Source organism: Atheta coriaria, unplaced genomic scaffold (genome assembly GCF_025399875.1).
Source record: "Atheta coriaria isolate IRGN ID8LTWV9N9 unplaced genomic scaffold, Caltech_Dcor_3.1 hic_scaffold_8_pilon, whole genome shotgun sequence".
In the NCBI taxonomy this organism is placed as follows: domain Eukaryota; kingdom Metazoa; phylum Arthropoda; class Insecta; order Coleoptera; family Staphylinidae; genus Dalotia; species Dalotia coriaria.
The window spans coordinates 4,620,083-4,636,723 of NW_027045450.1; the positions used below are offsets into that span (position 1 = coordinate 4,620,083).

At 36.2% G+C, this 16,641-nt stretch overlaps 5 protein-coding genes across 8 annotated transcripts in view; 3 read left to right on the forward strand and 2 right to left on the reverse strand.

The window, feature by feature from the left end:
- The window catches only part of LOC135797134 (E3 ubiquitin-protein ligase RNF220-like), a 30,929-nt gene extending 26,722 nt beyond the window's left edge, over positions 1-4,207 (reverse strand). The window contains exons 1-3 of the mRNA XM_065309345.1: positions 3,885-4,207; positions 2,369-2,774; positions 2,195-2,305 (exon numbers count right to left, since the gene is read on the reverse strand). Coding sequence (XP_065165417.1) covers positions 2,195-2,305; positions 2,369-2,774; positions 3,885-4,007 — 640 coding nt within the window. The 5' untranslated portion in view covers positions 4,008-4,207. The remainder of the gene's footprint in view (positions 1-2,194; positions 2,306-2,368; positions 2,775-3,884) is intronic.
- The window catches only part of LOC135797404 (xaa-Pro dipeptidase-like), a 166,424-nt gene that overhangs the window by 45,082 nt on the left and 104,701 nt on the right, over positions 1-16,641 (forward strand). For 2 of the 4 annotated variants that reach the window (XR_010549528.1, XM_065309769.1), the window contains exons 1-2: positions 14,653-15,155; positions 15,294-15,347. The exons of the other annotated variants lie outside the window; for them this stretch is intronic. The gene's annotated coding sequence lies outside the window, so the exon portion shown is untranslated. Of the gene's footprint in view, positions 1-14,652; positions 15,156-15,293; positions 15,348-16,641 lie in introns of those variants that run through there. 4 annotated transcript variants of the gene reach the window in all.
- Positions 5,085-6,733, forward strand: Arfip (ADP ribosylation factor interacting protein arfaptin). Its single transcript, XM_065309095.1, has 3 exons — positions 5,085-5,286; positions 5,348-5,824; positions 5,881-6,733. The coding sequence occupies exons 2-3, from the start codon at positions 5,381-5,383 to the stop codon at positions 6,409-6,411; spliced, it is 975 nt and encodes a 324-aa protein (XP_065165167.1). The 5' UTR covers positions 5,085-5,286; positions 5,348-5,380; the 3' UTR covers positions 6,412-6,733.
- On the reverse strand, positions 6,849-10,223 carry Strip (striatin interacting protein). The gene is made up of 9 exons (XM_065309094.1): positions 9,920-10,223; positions 9,387-9,784; positions 9,097-9,314; positions 8,750-9,021; positions 8,061-8,680; positions 7,775-8,002; positions 7,546-7,717; positions 7,282-7,486; positions 6,849-7,223 (listed from the first exon to the last, which is right to left on the reverse strand). Exons 1-9 carry the CDS (start codon positions 9,977-9,979, stop codon positions 6,961-6,963), a joined length of 2,436 nt encoding a protein of 811 aa, XP_065165166.1. The 5' UTR covers positions 9,980-10,223; the 3' UTR covers positions 6,849-6,960.
- Positions 10,477-13,405, forward strand: LOC135796959 (synaptophysin-like). The gene is made up of 5 exons (XM_065309096.1): positions 10,477-10,684; positions 11,327-11,415; positions 11,495-11,794; positions 11,867-12,049; positions 12,157-13,405. The coding sequence occupies exons 2-5, from the start codon at positions 11,356-11,358 to the stop codon at positions 12,262-12,264; spliced, it is 651 nt and encodes a 216-aa protein (XP_065165168.1). The 5' UTR covers positions 10,477-10,684; positions 11,327-11,355; the 3' UTR covers positions 12,265-13,405.

Sequence of the window (16,641 nt, forward strand, 5' to 3'; positions counted from 1 at the left end):
TCGCGCCGCGCGCGCCGCAGTTGAGGCGAAAAGGGTCACAGCACTCGTCGCACATTCGTTTCGGCCAATTTCCCTCCTAATGCGCGTTTATCGCCTCGGCATTAGTGAAAATCCCCAGCGGATGATTTGTCGTTTTGATGCCGTGCTAGCCACCAAACAAAATTTGCCCGTTACACTAACATACGATCAGTTATCGTATTTTGTGGTTGCGGTTTTGAGGTTAGAAATGGTAGTTCTTTAAAATTTGGGATTTAAAAATCGGGAAATTAAAGTCAAATTCTTAAAAATTTAAGCTTACAAATAAAATTTAGATAATTTTAATTTATATTTTGTTAATTATTGATAAAATAATTCAAAAAAATTGAGTAAATTTGTGTAAAGAAACATGAAAATTCAACTTTAACCTCAATTATCACCCCTTTAACCTTAAAAATTTTAATGTTTTCAAATCACAATTGATAACCACGTTAATTATCAATAAGATTTTGTTTAAAAAATCATTTTTAACAAATAAACACAGCCTGGACATTAATTTATTCAAAATATTCCCAAAAAAAATAATCAAATTTTGAGTCCTGACTTGAAACCACTTGTCGTCGCAGGGATCTTGGCGAATAAAAGCAAAATTAGTCATTGACAATGAATGCCAGCGCCGTCAGTTGGAAGATTTATAGATTCTATAAAACAAACAATTGAATTCCCCGCGACGCGCCCGACGACTTTTGCCGTTTCTGTTTCTTCTGCTGCTTCTGCTGCAGCGCGCAAGTATTTTTATGGCCCTCTCGCGCAGCGGAAGGACTGAAGGATATATTACTTTCATTTCGGCAAACCGCCGATATCGACGAGCGCCCATAGCGAAGGGGGAATAATTAATTGCGCGCCGAAATTAAAAACGCGAAGATTGTGTTATTGCGATCGAATGTAGATTTGTCACGGGAAACCTGCGCAATCATTGCGGCAAATTGCGGTCAAGAGAGAATGAAAGAAGGCCAATAACGAGGGGGAACACGTTGGCATACAATGTGTTCAGGACTATCAAAAAATTAACCTTAAAATTTGTAAAATGTGATTTTTTATATTAAAAATGTGTTTTGGAGAGTAATTATTATCCGATTTACTTGATTTAAACTTTAAATGAAAGATAATTAAATTATCTATCGATCCACGCATTGATATTTATGTATTTCATTGTTAAAATACCCATAAACTGCCGATAAAGTTAAAATTTCAAATAAAAATGTGTTTTGGGGAGTAATTATGAACCGATTAACTTGATTTATACTTTAAATGAAAGATAATTAAATTATCTATCGATCAACGTATAGATATTTATGAATTTCATTGTTAAAATAACCTTAAACTGCCGATAAAGTTAAAATTTCAGAAAAAAAAGTTTTTTTTAAACCTCAAAAAACACCCTGTATAACAATTAACCCTCAATTAAATCTCATTTAAAACATATTTAACTAAAAACAAACTCCACCCTTTTAAATAAATAAGAATTAAAGCTTTATACGCGCATGTTTTCATAAAAACATAAAATATCCCCATATAGGCAACCAAGCATACATATTTTATTATTTCCCATTCAATATATTTCCTTGGACGCTCATAAAACTTTAAGTTCCAAAACCTAAAGTCTAAAGTATTGCCGAATGTTGTTGAGCCATGTGAACGCAGCCGTCGCCCGTCGAATGCGTTTCAATTGTTTTTCTCCAACTCGAAACTCTTCGCCATGAGTAATGCGCGCAAGTAAAACAAACAAAAGCGATGATGATCCCGGCGTCCGCACCCTTTGTATCTTTATCCACGCGCGTCGCCTTTGACATGTTATACGCGCTCGAAACCCGAAACGGAAGGAAAGCTGCGGCCACCTGGCCAATACTCAACTGGCTTTTGTTTATTCCTCTCAAAATAAACACATTCCGATGAATTGTTCCAGTATTCCACGAATTAATACAATATTTTTACTTATTTAAAACTAGCTTTAACCCGCGGCTTCGCTCGCGTTGAATCCATCAAATATTATTTTATTTAAAAATTTTTTTATTAAATAAAAAGTAGCCTATAACCATTCGGGGACCACTAAGAATATGTGTACAAATTTTCATGATGATCGGTTAAGTAGTTTTTGCGTGAAAGTGTAACAAACATCAGGACTTTCGCATTTATAATATTAGTAGGGATTACTTACGTCTGAATCGTCCATCATCGTGCATAATCGGTGAATCCGTATCCGTTGCACGTCCATGTGACCCACCATCGCCATCCTCAGACATTTGCGCATCCATACTCTCCTCCTTGACTCGTTCACCGCCACCACCCACAGTGCTATCTCTCCCGCCACCTCCACTGCCGCCTCCTCCACCCCCGGAGACCAAGGATTGTGGCTGTGGGGACATTGAAGCACTCGCAGGCGAACATGAATCTGTCCTTGGACTTGGTCCTAGAAAGCGTTCATCCGTCGGTGAGAAAATGCTGCCATGTCCGACGCCGCCTCCGCCTTGCGAGTGTACACCCCCGTGGCCGTCGCCACCCGTTTCTATTTTCAGACATTTAGGTGGTGCAAATGCTGATGGTGACGGGAAAGCTTTCAAATCTGCGATGGGTCGGAATGCTCCGGAGCCTAGTGAGAGGCCTGGATGGAGGAACTGCGGCTGGAGGTGGTTGAGGATATGGGCGGGCAGGGCTCCGTAGGCTTCCATGTGTCGCAGGCCAAAGTTGGACACTGAGAAGGGGCGGTGGAGGTCTTTTGTTGCGTCAGACATTTGAAACTGTGAATAAAATTTAATAAAATTAGTTTTAATTAGTAGATAAATAAATTAAATAATGTTTTGTTTGTATTATTGTATTAATAGGCAATTAATTCAATAATAAATCCAAAAAATACTTCGTTATAATAAATAAATATGAATGATTGCTTTTTATGAGTAGCTTTCAAAGAAATGTAAAATATTAACATATAGGCAACCAAGCATACATATTTTATTATATCCCAATTATAATAATTCAATTTTAGGTTAGATCAGGTAGGTATTTAGGCAATATTTATGCATCTGCATATAAAAAATATTTGGTAACGCAATATCCAGCCATTTTTATTTCTTTTTGTCTTAAATTTTAGATTTTCAAGTTGTAAAACGTTTTTTTTTAAATTTATACCTATTTAGTTGGCTACTCTGGTTACTGTATATGAGCCCTAACCTTAAATAATTCATAAAAAATAAATTAAAATAAAATATTTTGTATAAACTAATGTTTATATGTTGTTTTTACTTAATATTAGCTTTAAAATAAGCGAAAATTGAATAGATACGTGTAGATATATTCTAGGGATTTTTTCTTGTCACGATAGTGACAAAATTTGACAGTTCTCAAAATAGGTTAGTCAATAATTGACATTTTGCATTTTTTGAGGTTAAAATCATCTTTTAAAGTTATGTCTCTTCTTAAATTTAACTGGGTCAAATTTTATCCAATCTATTAGGTAATAAGAATATTTATCACAAACGTGCTTACACTGAAAATAAAGAACTGCAAGCATGCAAAAGCATAAACTGACAACAATACATTCATTGTTTTCTCTCCCTTCCTAATTAAATCCAAATAAATTAAACTACTACAGAGTGTTATTTTGTGTAATAATTTCTTTTGTATTTTTTAATATTTTTCAATATTTTTTTTACTAGATTTAAATTCTATTGTTTTTTTTAGAAATATTAGATTTTGATCACTAGCAGACGTTTTTTATCGCCTCGATTAATATCAATTTGCGTGTGTTTTACACCATTTTACATCCCTTGAACTTTTAGATGCTTTTTTGGCCACGTTTTGAATACAAAGCACAGATTATACCCTACGCACGCAGTTTTGTATAAAATCACCTGTGGATTGAAGGGCCTCTGAATGCGGAGCGCGTCCTGTAGTCCGCTCGCCGCCTGTGAAAATACCACCAGCGCCGGTGAGCTCAAATGGCTCGCATTTGGCACATACGCTGAATTTTCCATAATTAAATTTGATTATTGGCAAAAACTAAATTTATAAACACACTTAACACTAAATTTAATTATTTTCCTAATTGTCTTGTTAAAATAGTTCACTAAATCACTTATATCACCGTTAATTATCGCGAAAAGTCAATTGTCGTTTAGTATTTCGTATTGTATCGTAGGATCATGAATCGTGACGTGACGATGCTACACCATCAACCGTCAGGCGATTACTGACTACTGCTTTGCTTCTCTTTGAGTGTAAACCCCACCTTTATTGTCCGCCCTTTGAGAGAGAAACGTTGTGCGTGCGCATCACGTGTGTTTTGGTGCCACCCTTTTCGTTACGCCTACTGTTTTGGTTTCCTTTTAGCTTCATGAATGTGTGTTTCTCCGACTCACTTGTTTATATGCTATTTGGTTCGTGCTGCTTTTTAGCTGGTAGACTGTTTAAGAGAGGGAGAAGAGGCGAGGCTATGTTTTAGCGAATCATAACCCGAAATTGATGCTATTGGTGACCTAAAATTAGATTCTCTACTCTTTGAAAGTGTTTTGTGGGTCGTTGTAGGTCGGTAGCGACATCTGGTAGCAGTTACTATGTTTTAAACCGTTTTGATGTAGAAAATTGTAATTGTCAAATATTTCTTCATTATTAATCAAGGGATTTATATGATTATCGTGGATAACAGTACGAATATGTTAGAAATTATGAACTTTGATGAATATCAATGCAAGATTGAAGGAAAAATATTGTTTCTGTGGCAGAAAGAACACTTTAACTTAAAATTAGTTTTCAGTTCAAAATAAAATTCAAATTAGCCAGTATTTCGGTATAATACTCATTATTAATAACTTAGTGTTCAATATTGACTATAATACTGCTTTTACGTACAAAAACGTTTTATATGTCAGTCCAGTAATTTATTACGTTAGTGATACTAATATATTTATATTTATTTAATAAATATAATTATGGATTACGTACTCAACGAAGCAGATAAATAAAAGTCGATTTGTACATTTAATTGGTGTGAACGAATTTGATACTGAATAGTACCAGAGTGAATATATAAAAAAAGTAGATGTCGCTACCCAGCAGCAAGTCACCATCATCACAAACGTCAGAAAAGAGTCGGGAACGTCAGAAACACCGAATGCTACGTTGATTCCGCCGATTCCGGCAAACTCATCAAACGGAACTCTCTTAAGTTCCCCTGCATCTGCCCAAATACTACCAATTTTCAACAAATTCCTCCATTCGGAACTTTACAGGGGTCCTATCCACATGAACACAAAGGTAATAAACACCCCAATCAAGACAATCACAGTAAGTAACCTATTCGGAATTTCTTTTTTAGTCATCATAATCACAGTCACAATCATTTTCAATCATGAGCGGAATAAAATCCAGCCAGTCCGAGCGAACGTCCATCCACGAAATGCTCAAAGAAGCTTCTGACTCCACAGAAACAAACAACACAAAAAACTCCACTCATGAGTCAACCACCACAAGCAGTGCGCCCAAACTGGCCAGTATACCAAACAGCACCAGTTCCCCAGCAATCATGGCTGCAGCCAACGGTCAAGGCGGCCAGGAGACGTCCACAATCTACCGCAGTCAGTCCCGGATAGAATTGCTCAAGAACTGGTCCATATCTGCTTACAAATGCACCAAGCAGCTGATGTTTGAAAAGCTTGGCAAATCATCGAGGACAGTTGATACTGAACTTGAGTCTCAGATTGAGTGCTTGAGAGACACCCAGAAGAAATACGCGAATGTGCTTAGATTAGCGCGGGGGTTAACGAATCATTTTTATAACGTCGTTCAAACTCAAGTAAGCAAATACCTAATCAATAAATATTAAAAATAAATACTTATTTTTGTTCACAGCATGCCTTAGGCGAAGCTTTTTCGGAATTAGCACAAAAATCCCCCGAGTTACAAGAAGAGTTCATGTACAACTCGGAAACGCAGCGAAATCTGACGAAAAACGGCGAAACTCTTCTCGGCGCTCTCAATTTCTTCACATCTTCAGTGAGCACGCTCTGCAACAAAACAATGGAAGATACAATGCAGAGTGTTAAGCAGTATGAGGCCGCACGTATCGAATATGATGCTTATCGTTCGGATTTGGAGACGATGACAGGCCGTGGCGATGGTACAGTTGACTTGGAGGATGCGCAGGCTGGATACGAACGTCACCGGCAGCATTTTATGAAACTGCGCGCTGAGGTGGCTGTTAAGTTGAAATTCCTCGATGAGAATCGCATCAAGGTGATGCACAAACAGCTGCTGTTGTTCCACAACGCTGTATCGGCGTACTTTTCGGGTAATCAAGCCGCGCTGGATGCTACGCTGAAGCAGTTCAATATTAAGGTGAAGACGCAGAGCTCCATGATCACGTCGTGGATAGAACAATAACGAGCAGGGGCTGAAGCTGCGAGGTTCATTTGATTTCTAGTCATTCCGAAGATGTGAAGATGAGAAGGTTTTTTATTGATTTATTTATGTCGACCTAGTGGTAAGTTTTTTTTTTAAATATTGGTTTAACTATTTATTTGTGATTTTGTCTGATGATGACGACTGGGATCAGTGGAAGTATTCGACGGTTTTTCGACGCTTTTATACTTATACGAGGCTTTAATTTGTTTGTGTTTGTTTTGTAAGTGTACTTGTAATATGTAACTGGTACGACTAGTACTAACCACCGCATTGATTCGTATTAAACTTAACACGATTACTAGTTATTTTGTTTAGAAATCTCCCAAAAATTGCATTTTGGTAGGTAATTGAGTTTGAAATTGAGTTTTCATCGCGCGTTTCTCCATAAAACATAATTTAAGAGAAATAACCTCAAATTTTCTAGTGAGATTATTACTACCTTTACTTGGGATCACTTACATACACATTTTAAATCAATTATATATCATATAGATTAAATAAGTTAGTATTACCATTACCAAATGCCAATTAGACATTGTTGATGTTGATGAGTAGCTTTTCCCACTCGATGGTGACATTGAACACTTCTTCCTCCAGCCATTGTGCATAGTGCTTCTTAAAACTATCGGATAATTCGTGTCGACTACCCAACACGCTGCTGAGACAATTATCCACTGGTTCGAAATCAGCGTCTTTCAACTTATTCGTATAACGACGATTATTGAAGCGATCCACAGACGTGCGCAGTGCGCATTCTTCTGCTTGGAAATCCCACGGGCGCGCGTCCAAATCTATCACATTTAGATGTAAAAACCAAGCTAATAGTTTTATATAACTTCTAGAACTTACCGTTTCCAAATGCCCAGTCATCATTGAGTCTATGGCGGACTTTGGCGTAGATGGCGCTGATGGTTTTCATATTGGATTTACGCCATTGTCGGCCCAAGTATTTAGTTTGCATTTTTAAAAGTTTCAGGACATATAGTTGTGTCATGGCATGGCGAACTTTTAAAGTACGTTTTAATATAGGTGCCGATTTGAATACAACCAACATCTAACGATTTTTTAAATTAAATTTTAATAATTATCATCAAGAAGTTGAGATATACTCACCATGATTCTAGAATGTTTCCATTTTGTTAGCTTGTTCAAAATGCGCAGTAAATTGATGCAGGAGAATACATTCCGCCAGGAATATGGTGCGGCATCACCAATTTCAAGACTTTCCGCTGTTAACTCCGGCTGGTCTCCGATTACACACGATGGGAAGTCCAAAATTGGAATCCTAACATAAAATAATATCAGTTTATCTTAAAAATACACAGCGCCATCTTGAACTTACATATTTTTCGCGCCGACGTACGCCATGATGTTCTGATTGAAGAATTTCAACACCAGCGGGATGCAATTGGCAAAAACGAGATGTTGTGACATGAACTCAAACTGATACACATGATTTAGTTTGAAATGTTTAAGCAGCAACAGCAAAATACCAGAAACTGCTTTAACGATAATCTCTTTGTGGCGATTCAAATCAATTCCCAACTTCATTGACTGCAAGACGGTCATTCTAAACACATAAAAACAAAATAAGTAAATATATACTATTTATAAACATTTATACATACGGCATTTCTTCCGGAAGAACATCCGCCATGATATTAATCGAATCGGTCTTTGCCTTGCTCGTGGGCGCTGCAGCAAGAAGAATCTTCAAGAGAGCGATCATATACTGCGGTAGATTTGGCAGCATCGCTTGATACAGTGCCTCAGTCGGCGTAGCTTCAATTTCATACTCCTTGGTAGATAAAGGATTCCTTGCTATTTCTTCCTCGCGAACGATTTGCAGCTCGCTTAGGGAGACGTACATATGCTCCTTGAGGGTTTTCACACCGTCAGCGATGGGTTTAGGTAAACCAGCGAGACTGTCCCGATCACCTGGTAGAGTATACCCTACGAATTTCATGCGAGCTGTTTCAAGAAACGCATCGATATCCTTCTGGCGGACTTTTGGTTTCCACGGCAAGCCGCGATTCTCTGGGATTGCCAGCGGCGGCGGTGTGCATGCACGGTTTTGAAAGTTGTTGAATCCGTTGATGCCGCTGTTATCCCCGGCGTTGTCCAGAGGGCGCCGTTCGTCATATTCAGAGAGTTCGACGACTTCATCGCCATTGTTCATGCCCATACCGGCTTCCAGTTCCATACCGAGTGTTTCATGATCATCCAGAGAGCTTTGTTTCATTAGTGACTAAATATTTAATTTATAAAATGTTTCAGTGGTTTTATTAAATTAATATAATAATTTTTATTTACTTACTCTACGAAATGGACGATTATTCCGTTTGATGTTCTGAGTATCCAATAAATCAGTAGCACTCACAGGCGGTGAGGAAGCCCGCATTGTCCTTGCAATATCCATAGTATCCTCATCCTGCGGCGGTAAACCATGCGCGGCTCTTTTCTGACGTTTTAACTCCTTGAGGACATCCATGCCACCTAGCGACACCAAAATCAACTTCCACAACAGTAGTAATACCTTTTTCATTGGGAAATGCAATGCAGCACCACCGCAAAATCGTGTCACCATTCCTAAATAAATCAATAAATCAAACACAAATTTACACAATTAATCTAATAATAATAAAATGCAGAAAATTATAATACCTAATAATTTAATGACAAGTAACTCATCACTGGAGTCACTTATCTCCTGACAGAAAGATTCGACCTGTTCTGCATATGGTGAAGCTTCGCCCAAGTTCTTCTCACTGCGCATCATCTCAGTAATCATATACAAAACACTCAGGATAACTCGCAAGTCTTGTGAATCAGCTAGCGATACAGCTAATTTACGCATCGCGACATGCGCAGCTGCATTATTTCTTTAAAAATTCACAAAAATTAAACAAAATTCACAAATAATTAAAAAACAAAAGTAAAATATTGCAACTTACTCAATTTCTATGTTTAATAACTCTGTGAAAGCACTAAACACACCCTGGTTGTACAATAACATGCAGTTGCTTCTTGACCACTGTTGTTGTTCTGCATCAGACTGCATCTCTGCCCAACAACCTTGTGCAATGTATAAAATACATCTGGCTGCTCGCATTCTCAATGGCTTGCTGGCAACCTCCAGCTGATCTAATAGTTTCATTACTACACTTGCATGCTGTGCAGAGGTGAGTTTCTGCCAGGATGGTGGCAGGTCATACTGCTCCATTTGGTCCTCAAATGCTTTGACATTCTGTTGTAACTCTGGATGTTCTGTGTAGCTGTACAGCTCTGAGATTTCATTTGATAAGGTGTCACAGTCATTGTATATGAAGTCCAGATCAAGTGATTCTATACCCTGTTTAGAATTAAAAGATTTTAGACTGTTTATATTAATATCTATTGTTATTATTATTGATTTGTAAGTTTTATGCATAACCTATTAGGTGTATAGTTTATTTTTAATTTTTTGTATGTATTTATTGTTTCTTACACAATAATCTTGATTGGATTTGTTGTTATCGCCCATGTTGGACATCATCAAGTAATCCATCAGTAGTTTTTCTTTCGTCGATTAATCGACAGGCTTTTTCCACAAAATTGATGCACAAGTCGTTTTTTTTACCAGAAGACTCCCATTTCTCGTGTTGGATTAACCGGGCAGTATAATTCAACACATTTCAGGTAAAAAGTATGTTGTTATCACTTTAATTAACTAATTTATTGATGATTTTGGTACTGGTGCTTTTGTTACAAGTTTACTATTTTTACTAATCAATTGTCAAATGTTATGTATACTAGGTTGCATATGTTAGAATTAAGGTTTTATATTATAAATTACATATATTCATGCAACCACAATGATAAAAACTTATTATCATGAAGAAGAAAATAGTTTACGTATAATTTTTTATTTTGTACATTATGTTTCAACTTAAATTTATTTAACTTGTTCTAAATAAAGTGCTGCTAACGCCCTCACTAGCAACCGGTAAAATTACCACTGACAGCTGTCACTTCCCAAGGTGAATTTTTACAACGAATGAAATCAATTTCAAGCGCATTCGCTCCGAAAACGCCGGGGAGACGCAACGCTCGCACGCACAGAACAAGTTAGAAGCATTGAAAGAGTTGTGCGACGCGAGTTTCGGTTGCAAGTGGGAACAAGTCGCAATTCAAGGCTTGTTTGAATAAGGTGTGTTCGTTTGTTTTGATTCGCCCGTGTGTCGTGCGTGCTCAGACAATCAACAAAAATCAGGTAAGAGTCAAATTCGCTCGGTATCTCGTTCGCTTTTGTCGAGTTTCACGCGGAAAATCATTTCCATCGCAACCTGTTACATTGATTATTTGACATTCGTGTGCGTAGGTTGTATTTTCACCTATCGCATTTGGTAATCAAGGAATTCGTAACGAAACACCAGGGAAAAACAATCCAATATAACACTTTAAACAACTGACAAAAGTTTTTATAAACATTTTTCAGAATATTACCGAAACTAAACGCGTTAGATTCATGATTTTTTCATAAATTGATTCTCTGTTAAATTCTGTATAAAATATAATAAATTTTATATTTGTAATGTAGTTACTTCTAGAGTTATACGAAATTTAAATCCAAGTTGTTATAAATTTTTCACTTCCAGTCTCATATTTTGTTTAAAAGTTATTAAGTAATATGTAACATGAAGATTGCATGAATGGCTCACCTTTGACTTTATTATATTACGTGCGCGACACTGATGCTATCATCGTTTTAATTGAACGTTTTATCAAGCGGCTCATGCTCATAGAGTGCAAGTTCTGCGACATTGAAACGTTCAGCCGATTGAGTCACCATATATTCATTTTTTTCTATCTAGCATAACATTCCCATGTACGTAATCGTTTGCTTTGTCTTTAGGCGTTGACCAACGAAGAGAAACCGTCACAATGGATATGAACTTTTCGGTTTTTCAGGAGCCCAGAGGCGTTATGCGCATTCTGCAATTCGTAAGTGTCCTAAATCTAATTTTAAGTGTTGTTCGTATATTTCTAATTTTAATTTTATTTGTGTTGACGCTATACATAGATCTTTGCGATTTGCGCGTTTGCAACAACGTGTAACTTCAGCGGTTTCATCGACTTCATGTGCCGGACCCCTTTCCGGTACAATTTCGATTATCCCTTCAGTCTGCTGCTCAACAAGGAGTTGAATTTGGTGGAGAAGGCCGACTGCCATGCGAGGATCACTCTGTCTGCAAACTTCGAATCGGATGTGAAGTTTTTCGTCGCCACTGGTGTGATTGCAATGCTGTATTGCCTTGCGATTTGTGTCGTTTATACCAAGTTTGATGAGCTGTACAAGAACAATAATCAAATACCTTTAGTTGTATGTATTTTTCGTTATTTTTTAGTGGTAATATTATAGCAGAATATTTAGTTTTAATGAAATTTGTTTTAGGACTTTCTTTTGTCTGTTTTTATTGCTGTCTTGTGGCTGTCAAGCAGCGCTTGTTGGGCAAACAGTCTTTCCGGCATGAAACACACAACTGATCCGGAGAATATGATTTGGACGGGTAATACTGACGCCTGCCCAAAGTGTCCCTCCAGCGTCAGCAGCTTTAATTCGTTGAACATTTCTGTTGTAAGTAATTTTTTGCAATTTATTATATTTAAATTTAATTATTTTGAAAAATTGCCATTTTACACTTGTTTTATGAACTTAATCATATTTTATCCTCTTTTTTTTAGATTTTGGGCTTTTTGAACTTTTTCCTCTGGGCAGCTGACCTCTGGTTCCTCTACAAGGAAACCCCGTGGTTCCAGAACGCACGCATATCCTCTCCAGTTGACGCCTAGACGCCTAGCATCTTCCAAGCGCACAGCCAGCAAACACACTAGTTTGCAGCCACGACATAAAATACAAACCTCACACAATAAGATGAAACAATAACAAATAACATAAAATTGCCGCTGTATAGTGTATACCTTTGCTCAAATAGCCGCGCTTTGAGCATCTGGGGAAGCAGGAATTCTATAGCAATCATATATATTCTAACAATTAGTTGTAGGTGTTAATCAGGTGTTAATCCGTTAATCTGAACTTGTATATCAATGTTTGAACCTGGGTCGCAGAGATATACACACATATTTAGACCCTTACGTCGTAACACATATCGAATGCGCAAATCTTATTTATTTAGTGATTTTAGAGTGGTATTTTTGATTTTCGATTCTCAAACACGTTTAGACTGCCAAGTAGTAGTGTTTACATCGTATGATGTGTTAGGCGAGTTGTATTTTAATTTGTTAAAGAAACACATACACACGAAACAAATGGGAACACAAACTAAAATATACAGGGAATGATGGAACGAAGGGCACAAAGGGCTTAAAACCGTCGATACTTACTGCATTCCATGCGAACTTATTTATAGCTTGCGCATCTTCAACTAATTTTATGTTTTATTCATTGTGTGAGATCGATGACATATCATCGCATCATATCAATTTGCAAAGAGTTTGTGTCATGTTTATTCATTCATTAAGGGATTGTTGAACTTAGTTTTATAAGTTTGTTTGTGTTTGCATAAGCTAACACCATACTGTACTGTTAATTTGTTGTCGCTTTTTGACCTAACACTATTAAGGATTTAATCGTTTGCGATGAGAGAAAATGCGGAAGCGCTGATAGTGATGTACGACACACACTACACTTTATCGCATATGTAACTGATACTGAAATCAGATCTGAATTACACATAATCAATCTGTGTCAATATTTACAGTGTATCGTACTGTTGAACTTAATCAATACGGAAATGATGCCAAAACACACGGATAAATATTTTTTGATCACTGTCAAAATACTTTTAAAATTGTGAAACAATTTACACACGTATACAAGACATTGGCGACACGTATTTATTTTTGTGAAGCAAGTTTTCTACCGACTTTATTTTGTTAACAATGTATTCTTAATAAAGTACCTTCAAACATACAGGTTTTTTGAATTTTTTTAGTTCAAGAATTATAGTTTTTCCTCTACTGTTGTACCTAATCTTCTCTTTCTGTGAACTTGTGATCCAAAAACTAATTGTCTTATTTTAAGTGTTTTAATGCAGCTATAAACTTAAGAAATGTTTGCCAATTTGCCTAATTTGATTTTCCTGCTCAGTTGGCATCGCTTGCATGTCCTGAATCATGAAAATCACTTCCACACACTATTTTGAACCTTTAAAGGGAAGCAGGGCTACCGAGGTTCCTAGCTAATATCTGTATTACATTATAATGCAGGTAGACATGCATAGGAATGCCAATATTTAGCGATATTGATGTTTTTCGGTAAAATTGAGCTGGCTCCAGTAACATGATCTTCCGGCAATATTTGACAATCAGCTGATCGGCAGTGTTGCCGGTCTTATGACTTAAGCTAGTAGTCCTTTTGCTCCTCAACATTCTGCGATCCTAATATCAGAAAGTATTTTGTTATAAATTTCATCTCAATAACTTGTCGCGGAATTTGCATAGAATTCCCGCCAGATACATTATTTTAATTCGTTTCGGTCCAAATTCAATTTTAATAATAAGAATTTTTCAATTATGTTGTGGGATTCTGAATTTTAAATCAATCTTCAGGAGATGTTTCTGAAGATGCTCTCAGGGCGAAACATGTCAAAACTCAACAAAATTTGTAAGCAAATCACGTTTTAATTTTATTCAATAAATATATTTTTAAATATATACAAAAAATTATATATCTTGTACCAATTGAGCAAATCACAAGATCTTGTGCTAATATGATACTTAAGAGTTCCTTAATAGCTAGCGCATCTTCTCGACCCTTTCAACCTTCTACAAGTATCCTTAAAATAGCTTACAAATCAACATTATTTACACAATTAACAAAATTGGCTTAGGTAACAGCCTGTATCTTGTGAACTAATACAAATGTTATAGTTAAAGAGACGCTCTATATGTTAATTGACAATATGTCTTGCATACAAAAGTGGAAACACGTGAGAGTATTAATTATTGATTATATTAGTCTAAATTGTGGGACTAGTATCTGTCGCATTCATAGATGGCACTAGGATGCACTAAAAATCGTAAAATCGAGTTATACGGCTTATTTTTATATTTATCGACAAACGTGAGCTCGAGAATATTTTTGTATTCAATGCTGTTATCTGCGATTCGGGATAAACAACTTTTTTATCGCATGTGTTCCGCGCGCTGTCTCCTAGCGCTGCTTCAACTTGCTGCATGCAGCGAAGTCTAGTTTAGTTTAGATCACAGGTAATGTGCCTATTGCAATACGCAAGGTCGCGTGCCATCGACGCGTTGGATTTGCGCACTTCTTGCTTTCTTATCATATACTGTCCCGTCGTTGTTTACGCATTTTCGGCATGCACTATCGGTGGATTGCATCCAGTTTCGTGCCGGTCGCTGATTAATCATGTCGTGTTTAGAGAGACTTATATCGTTTATTCAGACTTCAATATTCCAAATTTGTGTTATACTCGAATATCAATCGACTATTTATTTGTAATTTGCGACTATAGTAATTTGTTTAATGTTTGGAAATGCCGGTTTTTGATCGCGTTTGTAATGTATATTACAAGTCACGTGATAGTGGATTTGATAACATTCTTCTCTCGGCGTTGTGTTTTGTGTCGGTTACTAAATTAATCGGATATATATTGCCCCCATGTTGATTCTCATCATTAAGAAAGATCCATCAGGCTCGTGTAAGTATTTTTTAACTAAACAGCACAAGATGTTTATTTTGTATGGATTGTTAATTAAAACATAATTCAATAATGTTATGAAATGAAATTATGTTATGAGTATGAAATATTGTTGTTTTAATTTATGTTTTCGTTTAGTTACAGCACTCGTTGTGCCTGGCAGTCCGATAAGCGACTGGACTAATGCGACTGGTAAGTTTATAATTCAATAATATTTTTTGGCCAAATTTACGTTTGTTCTTTATAAACAAGTTTTTTATTTATCTCGTACTACCTACCTGTGACACAAATTAGACGACCGGCATGGTCGGACACAATTAGAAGATATTCGCAATTCCAACAAGGGCAAAAAAGAACAATTTCTCTTTTAGTGACGTTTCTGGTCCTTTTATCGCACGAGATTAAATTTTTTCATAAGTATTAAACTTTCATCCCTTAGATTTCCATTTTAACTCGCCTATCTTATTGAGAATAGTTCGTAGAATATTCTCTGCGAGTTGTACCTATTTATCTCTGTTAGTTTACGAGATATTCGCGATTGAATGAAATGGGCAAAAATTGCAAAATGTCACTTTTTAGCACTTTTAGTCACGTTTTTTGACCTGTTAATATTGGAAATATTATTATTTTATATTTTTATCTGATAGAGAATTTTCCAATCTTTCGTAATCAGCAATTCGTTGGTTGCTATCGGTTTTAGTTTGAGAGATATTCATGATTGAAAATCGTCGAAAAAAAGTATCAAGCACCCCCCCTTGGCAATTTTTTCTTAAGAATGAAAATTTCATCTCTCAGATTTCCGTTTTAACTATCTTATCTTATAGAGAATAATCCGTAGATTCAAACGCTGCGATCAGATCTTAATTATCTCTTTTGGTTTACGAGATATTCGCGATTGAATAAAATGGGCAAAAATTGGAAAATGTCACTTTTTAGCACTTTTAGTCACGTTTTTTGACCTTTTACTATTGAAAATATTATTATTTTTTATTTTTATCTGATTGAGAATTTTCCAATCTTTCGTAATCAGCAATTCGTTGGTTGCTATCGGTTTTAGTTTAAGAGATATTCATGATTGAAAATCGTCGAAAAAAAGTATCAAGCACCCCCCCCCCCTTGGCAATTTTTTCTTAAGAATGAAAATTTCATCTCTCAAATTTCCATTTTAACTATCTTATCTTATAGAGAATAGTCCGTAGATTCAAACGCTGCGATCAGATCTTATTTATCTCTTTTGGTTTACGAGATATTCGCGATTGAATAAAAAGGGCAAAAATTGGAAAATGTCACTTTTTAGCACTTTTAGTCACGTTTTTTGACCTTTTACTATTGAAAATATTATTATTTTATATTTTTATCTAATAGAGAATTTTCCAATCTTTCATAATCAGCAATTCGTTGGTTGCTATCGCTTTTAGTTTAAGAGATATTCATGATTGAAAATCGTCGAAAAAAAGTATCAAGCACCCCCCTTGGCAATTTTTTC